The sequence below is a fragment of the Natrix helvetica genome (assembly GCF_964273705.1).
Source record: "Natrix helvetica genome assembly, chromosome: 1".
Lineage (NCBI taxonomy): Eukaryota > Metazoa > Chordata > Lepidosauria > Squamata > Natricidae > Natrix > Natrix helvetica.
The window spans coordinates 4,592,767-4,612,934 of record NC_138548.1 but is presented as its reverse complement, the minus strand read 5'-3'; the positions used below and the strand labels follow the sequence as shown (position 1 = coordinate 4,612,934).

General features: G+C 45.3%; 1 protein-coding gene across 1 annotated transcript; it reads left to right on the top strand.

Annotated features, from left to right (window-relative positions):
- Window positions 1-1,476: 1,476 nt before the first annotated feature.
- On the top strand, window positions 1,477-13,830 carry LOC309383607 (uncharacterized protein; the record flags this gene model as incomplete). Its single annotated transcript, XM_081936368.1, has 4 exons — window positions 1,477-1,537; window positions 2,257-3,266; window positions 6,737-6,851; window positions 13,807-13,830. The coding sequence occupies exons 2-4, from the start codon at window positions 2,329-2,331 to the stop codon at window positions 13,828-13,830; spliced, it is 1,077 nt and encodes a 358-aa protein (XP_081792494.1). The 5' UTR covers window positions 1,477-1,537; window positions 2,257-2,328.
- Between the last annotated feature and the right edge of the window lie 6,338 nt (window positions 13,831-20,168).

Sequence of the window (20,168 nt, the reverse complement as noted above, 5' to 3'; positions counted from 1 at the left end):
TGGATAAGAATAAATGGAATAAATCATGATTTGTTCATTAGTAAAAAGGGAGGAAGACACAATTATAGGTTATTGTCTTGTTTAAGAACTTACAGATAAAATTACAGAAAATGCTTAGACATTTGTTATTTGGGAAGGCAAATGTCTCTGTACTTCTATAGAAAGATGCTGGTATGTTATCTAAGGACTCAAATAATTCCCACCAATATTCCGTATATTTGATACATACAGACTTTTTTTAATGCATTTGCATATCAAATGACAAGATAATTGTCAAGCCTGAATCTCACCTGGCTGTGGCCGGTTCCATTTTGGTGGGGATTTTGTTTCTGTGGTGGGTTATTCTCACATGGATTCAGGTTGACACACTTTGGAGCTGAAGGCAGAGAGAAGAGGTGGATGGAGTCTTCAGCCTAAACAACATAGCTATCTGATGAGTCAGATACATTCCAATGGTTGACTAGCCAGAGGAGGAGGAGGAGAGAATTCACCAAGCAGTCAGTTATCCCCATTGGACAATGTTTTGGGGAAATGAGAATTTTTTTTACTTTGTGAGGTGGAAAGCACAGGGACCTTTAGTACTGGCTTTTCACCAATTCGTGCCAAGGTGATGTATCAAAGTAAGCCTGTTCTTTGAGGAAACAGACTGCCCAGAGTTCTGTTTGCAATGGGTACATTAATTGGAACCTGACACTAATGATGATTGGCAGAGAAATGGAATGCCCAATAGAGGAGAATATTTGTAACTGAAGGGTTGAACTGAAGGGTCCTTGGTGCTCACTGAGCTTGGTTGATTTCAGGCAGTCAATTTGTTATCCGAAATTGGTCTCCTCGTTAGTGGCACCATTGATAAGCAAACACTTGACGATGTTGCCCAGTCTAGGTAATGAAATGTCTGCAAGAAAACAACCAAGCCCAGAGAGCCACAATGACCCCTCAAGTGGAAGGACCAATTTAGAAGATGTCTTTGTCCGAGAGCTGCACAACAGCTATTCCCAGAGTCTGCCTAGAAAAATTCAGTCCAAGAGTAGGTGGATGACTCTGTGTATCATGACAGAGGCATAAAGATTGAAACATAGCTGGAAGAATTATGAGATGTGAAAACGTATGTAGGAAGTTGATGATTTTTCCTCAAAGAACCTGAATGAAGGAAAGAAAATTATTAGAGGTGTATGGATTTCTTGGAAGCAACTCTGCTCTAATGGAAGGAAGGGCAGGGAGAGTGAAACTGAATGGGGCTGTGGAAACTAGTTCTTTTCCTGTGCACCGCTTGGAGAGTCCAAGCAATGGGTTAATTCACTCTGGTTGCCCTGGATACTGAGGAACTTTTTTTCTCCCTTTAACCACACCTCCTCGTGTGATCACAGCCAGAATAATTTTCCTCATGCCCAGATCGGATGTATTTTTGAGTTCAGGCTATTAATCCTTGGCTTGGACTCTCCTAAAAATTTGGAAAACCTTTTCCTCTTTCAAAACCAACTTTTCTCCCTGTCTTTTATTCTTCTTCAATCAACACAGCTATCTAGGAGGCCAGGAGGTAAGCGTGTGTGGGGGAGGTTTTTTCTCCACAGCCTCGCACTTTTGCAGGCTTGGAAACTTGCCGCTTGCTCCCAGAGCGCGGCAACAGCGGCGAGGGGGTTTTTTCTCTTTGTTTTTTGGTCGGTTCCCTCCCCGGTTGTTATTTTCCGGCCTAGTTTTTTCGTTTTTTTGACTCCCCTGCGTTTTTTCCACCCCTCAGCCACCGCGGAGCTACGAGCGGCCCGGATTGATCCTGGCTGCCGCTCTCCTCTCCGCCCAGCTCCTCGCTGTTGCGGCGGCCATTTTTAGGCGCGAAAAGTTCGCGCCTTTAATTTTAGGCCTCTGCCGCTCAGCCACGCTCCTGCAGGAGGCCGCTTGGTGGCTACAGGGCCTCGCCGGGCCCGCCCAACGGACCCTCGGCCACCACTCACTGGACATCAGCGGCGCTGGTAATTTGGCCACCACGTGTCCTTTGCACCGGCACAGGGAAGTTTTTCTTTACCCTTAAGGTCTGGCCAGGCCTTCGCCTTTTTTAAAGCTCTAGTCTCCTGGCCTACTGACTTCCCTGCCTCTCCTGCAAGGGTTACTGCAGCTTGAGCTGCAGGCCCACCTCATAGCTCAGCCTCCTGGGTGTCCTCCTCCCATTAGGCTACTGGTGTTAGGCTGAAATGGATTTATTTAATTTTTTCTATACCTGTATTATTAATCATAATTGTCTTTTTTCTTTATGCCTTTCAGTGTAGCCAGTCGAATTCCGCTGCAGCCCACCCGTTTGCCTGTGTTCTGCATCATCCTTGTGCGGTCATTGGCATGGAGCTCCCTCCATCAGGTTCCGTTGAGGCTAGATCCGGCCCCTCTCAGGCCCCTAGCAAGGATTCCCCTTCCAGTAGAGGTGGGAATGTGGGCAAGGGTACCTTAGGGGACACCCATAGGCACCCTGTCAAAGCCCCGACTGCAGCCGAAACCAAGGACGCTGAGAGACGCCAGCGGGCCCTTGATAAACAATTTGAGAAGGCCCGGCGCCAGGCTGAGACAGGGTCCCCCCCAGAAGTGGCCCCCGTTCCCCCATCCAGAAGTGATATCTTGGCATTGCTGAATGAGGAGGTAGAGTCTCAGGATCTGTCCCCGGACAGATCACTGGCGGAACCAACTTCTCCTGCCCCGTCCTGGTCATATGAGCAGGACCCAGTTCCAGAGGGTCACACCAGGGCTCCCCCGGCTGGGGGTTCTCACTACCATCCCCAAGACCCCAGGGACCCGGGATCAGATTCTGATCAGGAGCCCGAGCTGTCACCGCGCGTGCAGGCTTTGGTCGATCGTGCTATCGCCAGAGGCATTGCTGAGGGCCTCCAAAAGCGCCCCCCTCCCCCTTCGGGGCCAGGGACCTCTTCCCGGGGCCCGGCGGCCCCTCCTCCAGCCAAGCGTGCCCGCCATCCGTCTCTTGAGTCATCCGTGGTCAGCGAAACCTCCGTCATCGAGGACGCTGACCAGGACGGCCTGGAGCTATCTGAAGACGAGGGCCTCCCCCCGGAAGCCCCTGCCTTTTCCGGACTTTTCAAACCCACTCTTTTCAAGTCCATTCTCCGTAAGGCCAAACTAGCTACCAGGGTAGGGATTAAACCTAAGCCGGCCCAACCTTCGGCCGATGCTGTTCCCGAAAATCCCAATGCGGCCATGTTCGACGTCCCGGCCCCCCAACAGGAACTGGTCCCGGTTCCGGGCTTGTTCCTGGACGTGATCCAACGCCAGTGGGCCCAACCAGCCACCTTGTCTTCCCCCAGCGGGGCAGACAAGAAACTTTACTCTATGGACCCCACCTTGGAAGACCTTTTGGTTCTCCCAGCCGTGGAACCACCTATCACTGCCCTAACCTCCAACTCTTCCCTCCCAGCAGAACTGCTGGATGGACTCAAGGCGGAGGATAAGAAGGCGGAGAGGGTGTGCCATAAGGCCCACCTGGCGGCTGCCTGGGCCATCAAAGCCTCCTCTTCCGCCTCCTTTTTTAACAGGGCCTCCGTTATATGGCTAAGGGAACTGTTGACCAAAATCCCGGCAGGAGACTTGCGCCTCCGCCAGGATATTTCAAAAATTATTGCGGCCTCCCAATATGCGGCGGACGCATCCCTTAACGCCTCTAAATTTGCTTCTAGAGCCTTGGCGGCCAACGTCACCTCACGCCGCCTGATCTGGCTCCGCCACTGGCAGGCGGACCAGAAGCACAAGTGGAAGCTGGCCTCAGCCCCCTTTAAGGGCGCCAAATTATTTGGGGAGGCGCTTGAGCCTCTCCTCATTGAATCCAAAGATAAAAGGAAGATTTTGCCTTCCACCACAAAAAAGCAGGACCGCAAGTCCGCTCCATACCCCAGGAGGCAGCCTTTTCGTGCCCCTGAACCCTCTACCTCTACTTCCTTCTCCCCGCCCTACCGACCGGCCGGTCAGTCAGGGGACAGGTTCCAGGACAGGTCCTCCTTTAAGGACAGAGGTAGACAACAATTCGGTTTCCGTAAATCCAACCGCGGAGGTGCCTCTAACAGGCCCTTCCGCAAATCTAAGTGACTGCCCGGGCCCGTCACCCATAGGGGGGCGCCTCCAGCTATTCGCCCACCATTGGGTCCAGACCACGGAGGACGCCTGGGTCCTCCAGATCGTGAGGGAGGGCCTATCCCTAGAATTCCTCCCCCCCCTGCCCGGAACTTCATCCGGTGTCCCACTCCTTCCTGCCCTCTGAAGAGGGAGCTTATGAACCAGGAGATTCGCCATCTCCTGGAGATAGATGCGATAGAGCAGGTCCCCCCCGACCAGGAAAGGAGGGGGTTCTACTCCATCCTCTTCCTGGTACCAAAGAACTCGGGGGGCTGGAGGGCCATCTTGGACCTAAAGAACCTCAACAGGCACATTGCCTACCGGAGGTTCAAGATGCAGTCCCTCCAGTCCATCCTGTCGGGGATCCGTCAGGGAGACCTCCTTACCTCTATCGACCTCAAGGAGGCTTACCTACACATCCCCATCCATCCCCAGCACAGGAGGTTCCTGCGCTTTTTTTATGCCGGCAGGCATTTTCAATACCGGGCCCTTCCCTTCGGCCTGTCGTCGGCCCCCAGGACCTTCACCAAGGTCCTGGCAGTTGTAGCAGCCCAACTGAGGCACAGACCCATAAGACTCCAGTGCTACCTGGACGACATCCTGATCCAGTCGTCGTCCAGGCAGCAGGCCTTGCGGGACCTCCGCATCACAATGAGAACCCTGAGGAGCCACGGTTTTTCCCTAAATCTGAAGAAAAGCCATCTGGTTCCCACCACCAGACTTATCCACCTGGGGGCGGTCATAGACACTTCCCTATGCAGGGTCTTCCTATCCCAGGACAGGCTAGACAGCTTAGTGGCCATGACCCGCAAGGTGATGCTCGCGAGACAGGTACCGATCGTCCTCCTGTCACAGCTGTTGGGAAAAATGATCTCTGCCATCTCGATCGTCCCATGGGCTCGCCTTCACTCCAGAGCTCTCCAATGGCTCCTCCTTCCTCACCAGAGGGCCTCAAGGAGCAACTCGAATCGACTGGTGAGCGTTCCCCCAGCAGTGAAGAGATCGCTCCGGTGGTGGTCGTCCCCTGCACTCCTCAAGGGCCACCTGTTCAAGGAGCCCAACCGGTTAGTGGTCACCACAGACGCAAGCCTCGCCGGCTGGGGGGCACACATGGGTCATCTAGTGGTGCAAGGCAAATGGTCACCCGCAGAGAGCTCCTGCAGCATCAATCTTCTGGAGCTGCGTGCGGCCCGCCTGGCACTCCGGCATTTTCGCCAAGACATTCTCCATCAACATGTCCTATTGATGACGGACAATGTGGCCACCAAGGCCCACATAAACCGCCAGGGGGGCACCAGATCCAAGACGTTGATGAAGGAAGCGGAATCCCTGGGGCGCTGGGCGGAGAGGCATTTGGCATCTCTTCGCTCCGACCACATTTCGGGAGTCGACAACACCCAGGCGGACTGGCTGAGCAGGACCACCATAGACCCGGCAGAGTGGAAACTGGATCCGGCTCTGTTTCACCAGCTGTCCCGCAGGTTCGGCACTCCCGTGGTCGACCTATTCGCATCGAGAAAAAATGCTCAACTTCGCCGCTATTTCTCCCGCTTCCAGTCCCCGGGGGCGGAAGGGACGGATGCCCTTCGCTCTCCTTGGCCCCGGGGCCTACTTTATGCCTTTCCTCCGCTGCCCCTGATTCCACAAGTCATCCACAGGATCATCGCGGAGGAGGCGGAGGTACTCCTCGTGGCCCCGCACTGGCCCCGTCGTTCGTGGTTCGCCGACCTGGTCAGCCTCTCCCTGTCACCTCCGTGGAAGATCCCTCCAGACCAAGTCTCCCTCAGCCAGGGGGCCGTAACTCATCCAGAGCCCCAATGGCTACAATTGGCCGTCTGGCACTTGAGGGGGACCAGCTGAGGCGCGAGGGCTTCTCAGGGGAGGTAATACACACCATTCAGGCAGCTAGGCGACCATCGACCACTCGAATCTACGATGCCTCGTGGGTCTCCTTCGCCAAATGGTGCGACGCCTTACCTTTGGACCCGGTGACGGCTCCGGTCTCCCGCGTCCTGGACTTCCTACAAGAGGGCCTTGCCAAGGGCCTCGCTCCAAATACCCTTCGACGACAGGTGGCGGCCCTCTCCACCGTTTGGTCCGGTGACCCGGTCTTGCCCCTTAGCAAGGTGCCCAGGGTCCGTTCATTCCTCAAGGGAGCTTGTAACTTACGACCTCCCACGGTCCACCGCTACCCCACCTGGCAGCTGTCCGTGGTTCTGCAGGCGCTCACCGCTCCACCCTTCGAGCCTCTCAGCACTACGTCGCTGCGTCTTCTTACACTAAAAACGGCATTCCTCATCGCCGTGACGTCAGCTCGTCGTATTTCAGAACTGGCAGCCCTGTCAGTTCGCCAGGACCTATGTACCGTCCACCCAGATAGGGTGGTGTTGAGACTGGACCCTACCTTTATTCCAAAGGTTAATACTTGGTTTCATAGAACGCAAGAAATTGTGATTCCTGATTTCTGTCCGAGACCGTCACATCCCAGGGAACGACAGTGGCACATGTTGGACGTGAGAAGGGCGCTGAAAACATACATCGCCCGCACCTCCGAATTCCGGAAGTCGGAGTCCTTATTCGTGTCATTTCATCCAGGTTCCCTGGGCAAGAAAGTCTCCTCTTCTACTGTTGGCAGGTGGCTGCGCGCCTGCATCGCCCTGGCCTACGAAAGTCAGTCCAGATCGGTGCCCCGAGGCATCACTGCGCATTCCACTTGCAGCGCGGCTACCACGGCGGCCTGGGCCACCCAGGCATCGATACTAGACATTTGTAAGGCGGCTACGTGGTCCTCCCCGTCGCCCTTCATCCGTCATTACAAACTGGACGTTTACGCCTCGGCTGAGGCGTCCTTTGGCAGGAGGGTACTTCAAGGGGTCGTGTCTTCAACCGAATCCCGGGACTCTGACTCTGCCCTCCCAATCGGACAATAACTTGGGTATGTCCCATTGCTTGGACTCTCCAAGCGGTGCACAGGAAAATGACCATTGGCTTACCTGAAGGGTCCTTTTCTGTGCACCGCGGGAGAGTCCAACCCACCCTGGTCTTCGGCCCGGGGATTCTTTCCTCTTTTTTCAACTGGAAACTCCTTGGACGCCTTCGCTCCATCCTCTCGACAGATTGACTTTTCGGAAATTATTCTGGCTGTGATCACACGAGGAGGTGTGGTTAAAGGGAGAAAAAAAGTTCCTCAGTATCCAGGGCAACCAGAGTGAATTAACCCATTGCTTGGACTCTCCCGCGGTGCACAGAAAAGGACCCTTCAGGTAAGCCAATGGTCATTATCTAGGCTTCCTTTGTTCATTCTTAATTCCTTCCTCCCTCTCCTTTTTCCCTCCCTCCCTCTTTTTCCTTCCTTCCTTCCTTCCTTCCTTCCTTCCTTCCTTCCTTCCTTCCTTCCTTCCTTCCTTCTATTTATTTATTTCTCCCTTCCCTCCCTTTTTTCTCTCATACCCCTTCCTTCCTTCCTTCCTTCCTTCTTTCCTTCCTTCCTTCCTTCCTTCCTTCTTCCTTTCTTTCTCTTTCTTTCTTTCTTTCTTTCTTTCTTTCTTTCTTTCTCTCTTTTCTTAATTCCTTCCTTCCTTCCTTCCTTCCTTCCTTCCTTCCTTCCTTCCTTCCTTCCTTCCTTCCTTCCTTCCTTCCTCCTTTCTCCCTTCCTTCCCTTTTTTTCTAATGAAGGAATATATGAATCCATATGAATCAATATTGGCTGTTTGCTTTTATTATGAATTGCTTATGTTACTATATAATTATTACTGATTAAACCAATATTTGCTGTGTGCTTCTAATAGGATATACTGCTAAAAATCACTTATTAAGAATTAAGCTTTTTTATTGGCTTCTGCTTATATTATAGTATACTGTCAAAAATGAGTTGTTTTCTAGCCTAGCAAACTGTAACCTTAATACTGGATGGCATTACTGCAAATGTTTTCTCACTGCTGCCTCTTACTTGTATTCTTGGCTCTAAAGCTAGGCACGTTCTTGAAAACATAGAAGAAATTGTTACACAGGAATATCAGGCCCCATAGATAAAGGAACTAAACTAGGGAGTTTTCCTGGCTCATAAATCCTTAAAGCATTCTGCCAAAAAAACAACTTGGCAAAGGGAGGCTGCCACCCCCTACACAAGGCTATAGGAATCCTCCATAGATAAGGGAGACAGAGACAGGAGCTGGAACAAAAGATCACTTTGGTAACGAATCTTTGTCTCTGATTGGATAAACTTTGCTTCCCTCTGCCTAAAATGTGTATAATACTCTGAGCCCCTCTTGCAGGGGGTGGCTGTTCCTTCCATGCATTTGTTTGTATGTTTTGCATATAGTTTGGTCATCCAGCTTTTGCTATGGCCATCAATAAAAGCTGATATTTTTTTAAGCCTCGTCTTTGGCATTTTAGTGGCTTGGGGAAACTGCTGAAACCTTATACTCCCATACCTCTTTCTTTCTTTCTTTCTTTCTTTCTTTCTTTCTTTCTTTCTTTCTTTCTTTCTTTCTTTCTTTCTTTTTTTCTTTCTTTCTTTCCTTCCTTCCTTCTCCCTTCCCTCCCCTTTTTTCTCCCATACCTCTTTCTTTCTTTCTCTCTTTTTTTCTTTTTCTTTCTTTCTCCCTTTCCTCCATTTTTTCTCCCATACCTCTTTCTTTCTTTCTTTCTTTCTTTCTTTCTTTCTTTCTTTCTTTCTTTCTTTCTTTCTTTCTTTCTTTCTTTCTTTCTTTCTCTCTCTCTCTCTCTCTCTCTCTCTCTCTCTCTCTCTCTCTCTCTCTCTCCCTCCCTCCCTCTCTCTCTCTCTCTCTATCTTTCTTTCTTTTGCAGCAACCCCTCCCCCCTTGATTTTTGGCCTAGCAGGCCTCAGGGAAGCCCTCTTTCTAGTTGTGACTCGGTGGCCATTTGCATAACTTCTTATAGATTGCCAGTTGGAGGTTTTCCTGAATCAGGAGTCCCAGCACTCAGTCACTCTTGCCCTGGTCCTCTTGCCTTTGAATCCATGCAATGTGCTCTCCATAGGGCTCCCTTTGAAGAGCATTTGGAAGCTGCAGCTGGTGCTGAATGAAGCAGGGTGGACAATGTCATCTTCCCCAAGTATGGCCCATGTAGTAGCCCTGTTCTACAAGCTGCCTTGGTTTCTGCTTTGCATCCGTCTCCAACTGAAGGTCTGGGTGATCGCATGGAAAGTCCTCCATGGCCTTGGACCAGGAGAGCTGTTACCAGGTTGTGTTCAGCTCTTGCGAATGGTGTTCATCCCTGCTTCTTGGCCAAGGGAACCAGTGTTGCCTGAAAACAATTTCCATGGTGATGTGGCCATTATGCCTAGACCCCAAAGGTGCATAGATTTTAGTCCTCCAATATTGGAGGGATTGTCACAGAGAAGAAGGGATCAGCCTATTCTCCACAGCGCTTGAAGGAATGACAAGAAGTAATGGCTGGAAACATATCAAAGAGAGACCCAACCTAGAATGGGGGATTAATTTGCTGAGAGAGAGAATAATTACTAATTTGAAATAGCATATTTTCTCCTTTTAATGGAAGATAATAAAAGAAATAAAAATAAATAGAATAGAATAACAGAGTTGGGAGGGACCTTGGAGGTCTTCTAGTCCAACTCCCTGCTTAGACAGAAAAACCTACACCACTTCAGACAAATGGTTATCCAATCTCTTCTTAAAAACTTCCAGTGTTGGGGCATTCACAACTTCTGGAGGCAACTTCTGTTCCAACAATTAATTGTTCTCTCTGTCAGGAAGTTTCTCCTCAGTTCCAAGTTTCTTGATTAGTTTCTCTCCTTGATTAGTTTCCCTCCATTGCTTCTTGTCCTGCCTTCAGGTGCTTTGGAGAATAGCTTGACTCCCTCTTCTTTGGGGCAGCCCCTCAAATATTGGAAGACTGCTGTCATGTCATCCCTGGTCCTCCTTTTCATCAAACTAGACATATCCAGTTCCTACAACCGTTCTTCATACGTTTTAGCCTCCGGTCCCCTAATCATCTTTGTTAAATGAAATCACTGTTGTTGACTCCCACCTGAAACTTCATCTTCGCTGGAGCTCCAGAGTTTTCTGCAATGCTGAACAAAGAGCAAGAGGGAAGCAGAACGAATGGCTTTCTCATGGTGCAATTACAGAAGCGGCCACCATTTTCCATGTGGCAACAGCTGAATGAGGCCATTTGTCAAGCCCGAATTTGACATACGTGTAGCCATTTTATTTAGCTCTCTATTATACTCATTTATTCCTTTGATTTCTCTTTACTATGTGAGGGGGGGTTTCAGGCTCACCACATTCTTAAGGTGGGGGGGGAGGAGCAAATAAATAGTGAGGATTGTTTTGTCTAAATGACCTTCCTTCTTGTGGGAACAGAGGATGCTCCTGGTGAGAACGGAAGGTGGAGTTTGAAGACACCGGTCAATGAGGATGGAGCGTTTATTGGAGAGAGTGACTTTTGAGGGATGTTTCTAACTTTCAAGATTATGTGGTGTCTCAGTTTGTCTCAGATCCGGAATTATAACAAACTTTGCCCATTTGATGTCTACCTAAGTAAAAGAAATTTGTTTTCAAAGATGGACTTTGCACATTTTTTCTTTGAATGAGTTTCATCACTTGGAAACCTGACACGATTGGTGGCTGCCACCAAAATCATGCTGGAAGTGCTTACTAAGCGAATCTTTCCCAACACTTATGGAACAACATCAGTTTTTTATGCTTTATAGACCTGAGAACATTGTCAATGTGTAGTCTAGGACCCTTGGCTGCAGCCACTTCATCCCAGCCCCCTCACCCCAGCTGACCCATGGCATTCACCCCTCCCTAGCTGCTAGGGTTCACACACCCCTCTTTGCAAAATGGACACCCCAGGCCATGGCAGGAGTGGCCGTGCTTGCCTTTTGACTCCCTGTGAGCTGCCCCACTTTGACTGAAGTGCATAGGGGGAGCATGTAGGTCTGAAGTGCATAGGGGGAGCAGCAGCTTCTGTCCCCATCATGCAGCAGCCAATCCAGAGCTTCAGTTTGGTGATCAGTTCTGTAGTCTGGGGTGTCCCTTTTGCAAAGAGGTGCTTGAAAGCTGTAACCTTGTCAATGCAGGGCAGGACTGTGCTCTCCGTACAACTATGGGGGGGGGGGATTCTCAATCTCCTCTCATTTAGGAAGCTTCCTCTATGGGTCTCCAGTTGGGACCAAAGGTTGCACAATACCTTTGCTGGCCTTGCTGGCAGACAGAATGTCAGGCCTGTCCCAGCTTAGACATTTAGGAAAGAAAAATCCTTGAATCTATTTGTAGAGTTGGGAATACGTTTCCTAAAAGTCAAGTGGTTACAGCATAAGCAAAGCCAGATCTGAAGATTCCTCCATAAACCATGTAATTTTCCCTTCTCCCAGGCGCTCCCCCATATGTCATCTTGTCCAATGAGGTTAAATTTAGCTGTTTTTGTTTCTAAAGTTTGGAGTCTGTTTGATGGCCCTTTGCATTCAGTTCCCGTGCCTGTGTCCTTGTATCATTCAATCGTTGTCTCTGGTTGCCTCTTCTGTTTCCCATCATTCCCCCTTCCCTATCTCCCCCCTCTCATCCTTTATGGCATATCTGACATACAGTCTCTTATTGTCTGCAACTCACATGGCCCCTGTCCCTCTTCGCTGAGAGTGATTCTCATGTGGAAGGAGATGGAAAAAATGAGGAATGGGCCCCAATTCCAGAAGTCAGTAGAGGAGGAGGAGGCTGGTGCAGTGGGAAGGACCTTATGGGAATGGTTTCTTTCTGGGAACAGTTGAGACACATAGGGCTAATTGTCCCATAGTGGAAATCTGCAAGAGCAATTTGTACTGCAGTGAATTGCCCTGGTGAGGAAGTGGGGGGTGTTGGCTGGGGAATGTTGGTTGGGGAGAATCAGCAGGAGGGGATAATAGGGAGGGGCTATTGGGGAGGGACTGATGGGGAGGGGTGGCCATGGTGGGTTAACTGGGATGGGGAGGCTTGGGTGAGAGGGCCAGGGCGAAGCGATGGCTGCCAATTGTCCTATCCCTGTCAATGTGATGGGTTTCAAAGTTACTATTTCATCATTGTTGCTAAACAAGGACTATCTGTACTATTTATGTAGCTGTTATATCTGCTTCAGGCTTCAAATGCAGGACCAAAAAGCAATAATAAAGTCTCAAAGAAGTATTGTTTTTTAAGATGATGCCAGGGATAAATTTTCTCCAGAGAACAGTGGGAGGGATGCTTGATAACCAAAGGATGCAGTCATATTCATGCATTTGAGAAAGGAGGAGAAAATGATATATGCATAAGGAGTAGATGATGTAAGCATACCTATTCATAATTTTGAATATCAGTTATTTTCCCACTCTTCTACTGCTCCTTTCAACAAAGAAGTATTTTTTTAAATTAAAAAAAACACAAATCAGTTGTGCTGCCATGGAAATGTTGATAAGGTGATTCAACATGAGAGCTTTTATGTTTGCTATTGTATGGGGCAATTAGCACAGATTCCTTTTGTTTCTTCTTCCCACATGAGAGACCATTTGATGGAAAGGGAGATGTTATCAAAAATAACTGAATACTGATAGGGATCTCCATAAAGCCTCAGACCTCTAAGGAAACAATCTCACATGCTTAAAACATTGATACTGAACTCAATCCTTTCAAACACTATTTTGAAAGAATAACTAAACGAAAAAGAATAAAATGAGAATGAAAGGATACATGAAGGATTAGAGCATACACAGAGAGCAATCTAATTCAGCTTTTGTTAAATTGCTGCTGAAAGAAGCTCCATTGTAACCTAACATGCCAACTTCATAGATAACTTCTAGGTGAATTGCCAAGCTTAGCCTAGCAAAGTATTCTGCCAAGTAAATTGGCTTGTAACTTGAAATATGTGTTCAGCATTCCCTAACAAAGCTCTGACTTATACGACAGAAAATGTATTACTGTATTTTTCGGAGTATAAGACGCACCTTTTTTCCTCAAAAAAGAGGCTGAAAATCTGGGTGGTTCTTATACATCAAATACAGCATTTTTTTGCCTCCTTAATTCCCCCCCTTCACCAAAATGGCCCTTATGGAGGCTTTCAGAGAGCTCCTGGGGCAGAGTGCAAAAACTTTTTTTTCCTTTTGGAAAGCTCTTTAGATGATTGATGAAAATTACATTGATCAAGTGCTATGCCAGCAGAAACAAAGTCTTAGGTGCTGCAGATTGTCAGCTATTTCCTTCTCCAGCACATAGATAAATACACCTGGAAACATCTACCTACCCACCTACTCTCTCTCTCCCTACCTACCTATGTACTGTATTTCTCTCTATTTCTTTCTATTTCTCTCTCTCTATCCCTCTACCTACCTACCTACAAACACTCTCTCTTTCCCTCCCTCCCTACTGTATTTCTCTCTCTTTCTCTCCCTCTCTATCCCTCTACCTACCTACTTTTTTTAAAAAAAATGCCTCTTCAAACCTTGGTGCATCTTATACTCTGAAAAATACGGTACTTTTCCTTTGTAAGATCTATTGTTTTTACATCGCTTATAAAAATCATGAGGTTTGTGTAACATGAAATAATGTTTCTAAAACTATGATGATCGTGCAAGCTGTGTAACACTATAAGAAGCTTGACAAAAAGTTTTTTTTTCACTATGACGGTGAAGCGCAAGCCTATTATTTTTCTCTCTCTGCCTGCTCTGTTAAGGTGGGAGTTTAAAATGTCGTCAATTCTTTTTGCTTTCTGCAGGAAATGGAAACTGATTATGAGTAGCCTCATGTTCAGAGTTTCATTGGAATTATCAGATTCTGGGCTGAATTAAAAAAAAAACCTTACAAGAAAAAAACCTAACTCCTTGAAATAATAAATACATATTTAAAAACTAGCTTTCCATCCACATAGGACATTGGAGCTCACCAAGATACTTTCGTGACACAATAAAGAAAAGACATGATGAAAAAAAATGCTGGGTGTTCGTTGTTGAAAACAAGTATATTGTAACCAGTGGCAGCATTTGATAAGGAATTCCTTTATGGACAAATTTCTCCTTAATGCCATCATTTCTTAGAACGTTTATCACATTCAAAGATAAATATAAATGAAGCCAATCTTTGCATTAGTTAAAAATTCTTGTTTCTTACTATATTTTCTCTACAATTCAGTTCAGGCCTCAGTAGGATAATGTAGCATTTTGGGGAAAAAATACAAGTCAAGACAGCAGCTCCAGAGGCCAAAATGGAGAAGATCTCCACAGCCACCATGGACTTCCCTTTGGTACTCAAGTAGGTAGGGAGGAAGCTGATCCAAACACTGCAGAAGACCAGCATGCTAAAAGTAATGAACTTGGCTTCGTTAAAACTGTCAGGCAATTTCCTTGCCATAAAGGCCACCGTGAAACTGACAAGGGCCAAAAATCCTAGGTAGGCAAGGACAATGTAGAACATTAAAGCTGAGCCTTGCTTACATTCTAAGATGGTATCTCCAAATAAGGAGTGGAAGTCCAAGTTAGGAAATGGGGGAGAGGTTACCAGCCAGATGGCACAAAGAAGGACTTGAACCAGGGGACAAGCTAAGACAATGGAGTTGGTCAGTGGTTTTCCTAAGAGTTTCCTTGCCTTGTTCCCTGGTTTGGTGGCCATGAAGGCCAGAACCACCTTGACAGTTTTTGCCAACACAGAGGAAACCGCAAGGGAAAAGAGAATGGCAAAAGCAGATTGTTGTAAGAGACAGGTGAGCTTCCCTGGTTGACCAATGAAGAGGAAGGAACAGAGAAAGCAGAGTAGGAGAGAGACCAGGAGGATGTAGGTGAGATCTCGGTTGTTGGCCTTGACAATTGGTGTGTCATGATGTTTATAGAAAATCACCAGGACTGCAGAAGTGATCGCAGAGGAAAAAAAAGCAAGAAAAACTAAAATGTATCCCAGAGGCTCTAGATAGTCAAGGAAGTGGATCTTCTTGGCAATGCATTGGTCCTTGTCCTTGTTGGGGTATTGGTCTTCTGGGCAGGGGTCACAGGAAGCTGCATCTGAAATAAAAAAATATTTTTTCTAAGTAATTCTTAAGCAATTGGCATTCACATCTCTCCCACAATGGTGACAGGTGTGTTTCCTTTCTGCTGGTGACCCACTCACAAAGGGAATGATGACAGAACCCATGTGCAATTTATGGGGCAGAAATAGAACAAATCATCCTTCACTTATGATGACCCTGGGGATAGATTAGCCAGAGAAAAGGATTGAGTTCCAGCTATCCATTCATTGTGCCTTTCCATAAGTAATATGTCTTTCAGCCTGAGATTCTTGTCTATTTTTTCTGCCATTTTATAATGGAACACACAGAAGATCGATAGATCTGTTATCCAGGAATGTTGCTGGATGTTGAATATCGAATGTGGCTGTTTTGTTTCTGAGTACATTATCCCTGCCTTAACCTCTCTGCTTTGTACTTCAAAAGTGTTCATTCAGACCTTTTTTGTTCCCTCCAACTCTATCAAAGAAACATAGATCTCCTCTTTCCCTGGCAGGTCTATTTCCTTGGAGGTTGATAGAGTTGCTGGAAGAAGCACGTTGTAAAATATCAAATAAAAGCTTATACGACACACCCCACTTCCTCAGGAGAAGATTGGAAGTTGGTTTCCCAATTGGATGTAGAAGTAGAAGCAGAAATGGAAGTTGGGATTTGTACCCTCAAACTTTACTTGCTGAAGATTGGGAAAGGTGACCTCTGTGGCCAGGGCAGTTTGGACTTATAAACCTCAAGGTTCCTTTGAAAAGTATGAGTCGTGTCAATTTAAAAAATGACACAATAACAAAAATATACTGATTTAAAGAATGACTTCCTTGATTCTGGAAGATTTAAATTTCATCTCTGCTCTACCTGTCTCATTAGAAATGGTCCCTTCTGGACAAGTGTCACAGTGGTAGCAGCAAACCGGATTTCCCTCTGGAACTTTTCTCCTCTCTCCTGCATGGCACCTCTTCCTTCCACACCTAGCAATGGGGATTGTCTGAAAGATAAGTATTTGAAATTACTTAAGGAATGAACCTGCTGCATTCATTATTTTCCCTATTCCTGCTTTTATGTTCAGATTCTCTTCTAAAGAGATACATTGCCACCGTCTGCCAAACTATATTTCCTGAGGGATTAAGGCCACTTGCATTCCTGAGACATCAATAGATGCTGGAGATTGGAACTGGGGTTTCCTCCTGCAAAGGATGGCTTGGGACTGAACCACAGCATTTCTCAAAGAAAGAACCACAAGGATACAACTGAGTGATAATGGTACATGGAAATCACTGTTGCTTGCTGTACTTGCATTCTGTTTTTCAAGCAGATGTTGTTCCCAAGCCTAAACCTTTGCGGAATGACACAAATCAGACCTCAAAGGTGTTACATGCAAAGCAGTTTTTTCATCAAATGACTGCCATAATTTCTGACTTAGTTGGTTATTTTTCAAGTTAAGATGTTCTGCATCTCAGAAAGAGACTGAATCTTTCCTTGAACTTACAACATTTCCTTGCAGCTCACCTTTGTCGACCAGATAATTCCATCAGAGTTGATGGTGAAATCATGGCCTGGGGGAGCCTCAGGATTTACTTGCCCAACCTTCATGGGGACAAAAGATTGATTGGGGAGGAAAACCCAGTTGAGAAGATCAAAACGACCAGATCCTAGTCCATCTTCTGAGAAGGAGACCTCATCTCCAGCACTGTTGTTGAACTGCACATCGCTCAAATATGGAAGAATCTGGAAGAAAGGAGACCTTCAGAAATTGGAGTATTTGGGCTAGAGCTACAAATGATACATCATGGCTTCTATCATCACATAATGGCCATCCTGAGAAGATGAATTTATATTTTGAGAAGCTACTTCCATCTCTTGGTGGTGATCTGAGGAATGACGTGTAACACCAAATATTTAACTCTGAAACTGAACATTTCCCCTTTATTACTGGGCATGGTTTCCAACTCAAATTTCACCAAGACTCAAGAATTTTAGTTCCACAATCTAAATTTAATTTTAGGATTTTCCTCTTGTGATACTTGGCTACATGTACTTTCCAATAGTTACTTTAGCCAAAGTTCTTGTTAAGTGATAAATGAATGCTTGAAATGAATAAATGATTTCCATCAGAACCATGGAAAATTCAGGAGAGGACTTTCCGTTGAAGTCTTAGTGAAAACAGCTGGAAAATGGTGGAGCTCTACCAGCTCCGTGAAATGCCCAATAGCAACTACTTCCTGGGAAACCCTATGGGGTTAATCCTCCCTGGAGGGGAGGTGAAGAAAGGAAAGGCCCTTCATCGATCACAAGGAAACTGCAATTTCCTCAATGATCTGAAAAAAGCACTAGCACTAGCAGGGACAACAGTCATTTTTGGTCAGTCACAAGATAGGAGATCTGAGACACTAAGATCTTGCACTGGAGTGGTGTGTGGACAGAGCATTGAATGAGAAAATTTCCAACAGCTACTTTAGAGAGTTAATTGCAATAGCTCTTAGACTTATATACCACGTTACAGTGCTTTACAGACCTTTCTAAGCGGTTTTATAGAGCCAGCCTCTTTCCCCCAACAATTTGGGTCCCCGTTTTACCCACCTCGAAGGATGGAAGGCTGAGTCAGCCTTGAGCCTGGTGAGATTTGAACTGCCAAATTGCAGGCAGTCAGCACAAGTAGCCTGCAGTACTGCACTCTAACCACTGCGCCACCATGGTTCATAAAACTTTGAACCTAAGTTAAAAGTTCCACCCACAAAATGATCTCCAAATGTTAAAAAGGTGATGACTGGATTTACGGAGAATGATTAAAAACTAAAAACTAAAGAGGAAGATTAAAGATTCAGAAGAAAAGAAAAACCCTAAAGTATGATTTAAAACATAGAAAACCTGGAAACAATGTTGTGAAAAGTGACTTATTGAGAGAAATTGTTTTTCTTTTTTTTAAATTTAATATTTTTATTTTTAAAATGCAAATAATACAAATAGCAACAAAGCAACAAAGAATTATAAGAATTTGTTGGGAATGTTTATAGTAGTGGCCAAAATTGTGGAAATCTTTTGAGAAAAGTATATTGTTGAGGTTTGATGGCTAATAACACCCCTTTTTTTGGAGTTTCAAGAGAATCATATTCCAGTGCTGGAATGGCCTGGGAATAGGCCAGACCTTAACCCAATTGAACATTTATGGATCTGACTAAAGAAACTTGTTAGTCAAAAGGAACCCAACAAAAAAAAAACCCAGTCAATAGAAGCAATCATTCAATCTTGGTTTCACATTATAGCAGCTGCAGAGCCAAAAGATTTAGTTCATTCCATGGGAAGACATTGTAAGGCCGTAATTCATGGTAAAGGTTACCCAACTAAGTATTTACCGACACGGTGATAATTTTTGTATATCTCGTTTTTTCTACGTATTTCACTTTTCTTCTTTATACTCTAACTGCTATTCTAATAGCAAATCCATTATAAAATCCATTATAAAAGTTATTGCATTACATTCTTGATTAAAATATCTTTCCATTGATGTATATTTTTATGGTACTACTCCAAAGAAAAGTGGTGTTATTAGCTAGTTTTAGAAAATACACTTTTCCCAAAAAGTTTCCACAGTTTTGGCCACAACTGTAAAGATAAAGATGTGAAAGTAGAAGGCTCTCAACAAATGGTGGGAAAAGATGAATATAACATACAGAAGACAGCTGAGGAATTAGAAGGAGTGGTGGAAGGGACAAAGCAAAATAAAATACAAAAAGATAAAAACAGATACAAATACTGAAAAGGCAGCCATAATAGATACTAGAAATCAAATGGACAATACCCGAAGAGCTTATAATAGAATAAAGAGGGGGGTGAAAGGAAGAACTTTCAAAAATAATGAAAGGAACATGGATGGATATTCAAAAGATGCAGCAGTAGGAAAAAAGACGGTAAGACAGAGGGAATAATGAGTTTGTGTAAAAATGCTAGAAAGACATATAGGATTCCAAGAGATAAACATAAAAGAATCTCTAAAAAATTGATAAATGATGAAATCCTAAAAAAGCTGAGAGATGATGGATAGAGAAGTAAGATTTTGCAATATAGTAACAATAGAAATAAGTGGAAAGTTTAAACTGGGAAAATAGTAGTCTATATATAGACATATAATGGAATTTATTATAAATACAGATACATTAAGATTAGGAGATGGAATACTAGGATTAGGTACTGTATATTTAAAGGCATTATTATGATCAATGAACAGGATATATATATATATATATATATATATATATATATATATATATATATATATATATATGTGTGTGTGTGTGTGTGTGTGTGTGTGTGTGTGTGTGTGTGTGTGTGTGTGTGTATGTATGTATGTATGTATGTATGTATGTATGTATATATATATATATATATATATATATATATATATATATATATATATATATATATATATATATATATATATATATATATATATATATATATATGCTGGTTTTGTTGTATTCGGGTCTTTTCCCGTGTAAGGTTGAGATTGTCTTTGCAATGTTTCGGCAGGATCGCACCTGCCATCTTCAAGCTGTGGGCTTAAAATGTGATCGGAGCTGCCGTCTTTCTGTAAGTCTTGGTGGGAGGGGATGGGGTGCTGGCTTTGTTTCAGTAAGTGGAATGATTGGTTGTGTGGTTGTATCATGATTGGTAGATTGGTGCTGATTGGTGCAGGTTGTGTGTGCATTGTTGTTTTGTATTTTAACGGCTTGGGTGGTGGGTGGTGTTTGTTTGTTGGCTAGGGCTGGTTTCCAGATGTTTGGTAGGCGGGAGGTATCATCACATTTGTTCATGCTGTGGGGGTGTTTCTCTATTTCGATGGCTTCCATGATTATTCTCTTGTGGAGGTGTTCTGTTTTGGAGATTAACTTGGCTCCTTCAAAGTTGATTTCGTGTCCTGTAGCTTTAAGGTGCTGGAAAAGGGAAGAAGTTTTTTCTTTTTTTCTTACTGCATTTTTGTGTTCTGTGATGCGTGCATTTATTCTCCTGTTTGTTTGTCCTATGTATATTGCTGGGCAGATTTTGCATGGTATTTCGTAGACTCCTTGGTTTTCTAGCTGGATTTTGTCTTTGGG